The sequence below is a fragment of the Salvelinus sp. IW2-2015 genome, unplaced genomic scaffold (genome assembly GCF_002910315.2).
Source record: "Salvelinus sp. IW2-2015 unplaced genomic scaffold, ASM291031v2 Un_scaffold979, whole genome shotgun sequence".
NCBI lineage: Eukaryota > Metazoa > Chordata > Actinopteri > Salmoniformes > Salmonidae > Salvelinus > Salvelinus sp. IW2-2015.
Genome location: NW_019942670.1, coordinates 299,442 through 302,066, shown reverse-complemented (window position 1 = coordinate 302,066; position 2,625 = coordinate 299,442). Strand labels below are relative to the sequence as shown.

Here is a 2,625-nt window from a genome sequence, read left to right as displayed (position 1 = left end):
CACACCAACAACACACACACACACACACACACACACACACACACACACACACACACACACACACATGCACAAAGCTACGCACGCACACACAAAGAAACACACACACATATCAGAGTGGGAGGTGTACCTCATTTCAACACTATAGTTATATAGTCAAGTCCATTGAGAATAGAGCACCTCCTCCCAGCTGCCCACTGCACTGAGGCTAGGAAACACTGTGACCACCGATAAATCTACTACAAATTAGCTGGGCTAGACAGTCTGGACCCCCTCTCTTTCTAAAATATCCGCCCCAATTGTTGCAACCTCTATTACTAGCCTGTTCAACCATTCTTTGTATTTCCTGAGATCCCCAAAGATTTGAAAGCTGCCGCGGTCATCCCCCTCTTCAAAGGGGGAGACACTCTAGACGCAAACTGTTATAGAACTATATCTATCCTACCCTGCCTTTCTAAAGTCTTCGAAAGCCAAGTTAACAAACAGATCACCGAACATTTCGAATCCCATCGTACCACAGGGTTCAATTCTCAGGCCGACTCCTTTCTCTGTATATATCAACGATGTCGCTCTTGCAGCTGGTGATTCTCTGATCCACCACTTCGCAGACGACACCATTCTGTATACTTCTGGCCCTTCTTGGACACTGTGTTAACTAACCTCCAGAAGAGGTTCAATACCATACAACTATTCTTCAGTGGCCTCCAAAGCTAGTTAAACTAAATGCATGCTCTTTAACCGATCGCTGCCCGCAACTGCCCACCCGTCCAGCATCACTACTCTGGACGGTTCTGACTTAGAATAAGTGGACAACTACAAATACCTAGGTGTCTGGTTAGACTGTAAAATCTCCTTCCAGACTCACATTAAGCATCTCCAATCCAAAATGTAATCTAGAATCGGTTTCCTATTACGCAACAAAGCATCGTTCACTCATGTGGCCAACATACCCTCGTAAAACTGACCATCCTACCGATCCTCGACTTCGGTGATGTCATCTATAAAATAGCCTCTAACACTCTACTCAGCAAATTGGATGCAGTCTATCACATGCCATTCGTTTTTGCACCAAAGCCACATTTTCTACTCACCACTGCGACTGAATGCTCTCGTAGGCTGGCCTCGCTTCATATTCGTCGCCAAACCCACTGGCTCCAGGTCATCTATAAGTCTTTGCTAGGTAAAGCCCCACCTTATCTCAGCTCACTGGTCACCATAGCAACACCCACCCGTAGCACGCGCTCCAGCAGATATATTTCACTGGTCATCCCCAAAGAATTCCTCCTATGGCCGCCTTTCCTTCCAGTTCTCTGCTGCCAATTACTGGAACGAATTGCAAAAATCACTGAAGCTGGAGACTCATATCTCCCTCACTAGCTTTAAGCATCAGCTGGCAGAGCAGCTTACTGATCATTACACCTGTACATAGCCCAATCTTGTGTGTGTGTGTGTGTGTATTGTATTTACCTTTGAGATGAGGTACTCCGCCAACTCTGTGTGATCAAATATAGTTGACCTGGAAAAAGAGAACCAACCAAAGCGTCAGTGGGTTCAGAAAGTATTCACACACCTTTACTTTTCCCACGTTTTGTTGTGTTACCGACCTGCATTTAAAATGGATTAAAAAAATACAAATTGTCACTGGCCTACACACACACAATACCCCATAATGTTAAAATGGAATTTTGCTGGTGTGATTTAAAAAAATCAAATTTATAACAAATCGAAAGCTGAAATGTGTTGAGTCAATAAGTATTCAACCCCTTTGTTATGGCAACCCTAAATAAGTTCAGGAGTAAAAATGTGCTATAACAAACCACATAATAAGTTGCATGGACTCACTTTCTGTGCGATAATAGTATTTAACATGATGTGTGAATGATTACCTCATCTCTGTACCCCACACAAACAAAATATATGTACGTTCCTGCAGTCGAGCAGTGGATTTCAAACACAGATTCAACCACAAAGACCAGGGAGGTTTTCCAATCCCTCGCAAATAAAGACACATACAGTATTGGTAGATGGGTAAAATAAAAACAGACATTATTAAATCTCCCTTTGAGCATGGTGAAGATATTAATGACACTTTGGATGGTGTATCAATACACCCAGTCACTACAAAGATACAGGCGTCCTTCCAGTTACAGAAGAGGAAGGAAACCGCTCAAGGATTTTACCATGAGGCCAATGGTCATTTTAAAATGCTTATAGAGTTGAATGGTTGTGATAGGAGAAAACTGAGGCTGGATCAACAACAGTGTAGTTACTCCACAATACAAACCTAAATGGCAGATGGAAAAGCAGGAAGCCTTTACAGAATACAAATATTCCAAAACATGCATGTTTTTAGGCTTTAATCTATATATTTTTGACATTTACTTTTACTTCACTACATTCCTAATGGAAAAAATGTACTTTTTACTCCATACATTTTCCCTGAAAACCTAGAGTACTCATTTACATTTTGAATGCTTAACATGACAGGAAAATGGTCCAATTCAAGAGAACATCTCTGGTCATCCCTGCTGCCTCTGATCTATGGGACTCACTAAACAGAGAACATCCCTGGTCCTCCCTACTGCCTCTGATCTATGGGACTCACTAACCAGAGAACATCTCTGGTCA

At 42.3% G+C, this 2,625-nt stretch overlaps 1 protein-coding gene across 1 annotated transcript in view; it reads right to left on the bottom strand.

The window, feature by feature from the left end:
• LOC112069316 (transient receptor potential cation channel subfamily A member 1-like) overlaps nt 1–2,625 on the bottom strand; it is a gene marked incomplete at its 5' end in the record, with an annotated part of 109,719 nt that overhangs the window by 55,329 nt on the left and 51,765 nt on the right. The window contains 1 exon segment of the mRNA XM_070438507.1: nt 1,465–1,513. Coding sequence (XP_070294608.1) covers nt 1,465–1,513 — 49 coding nt within the window.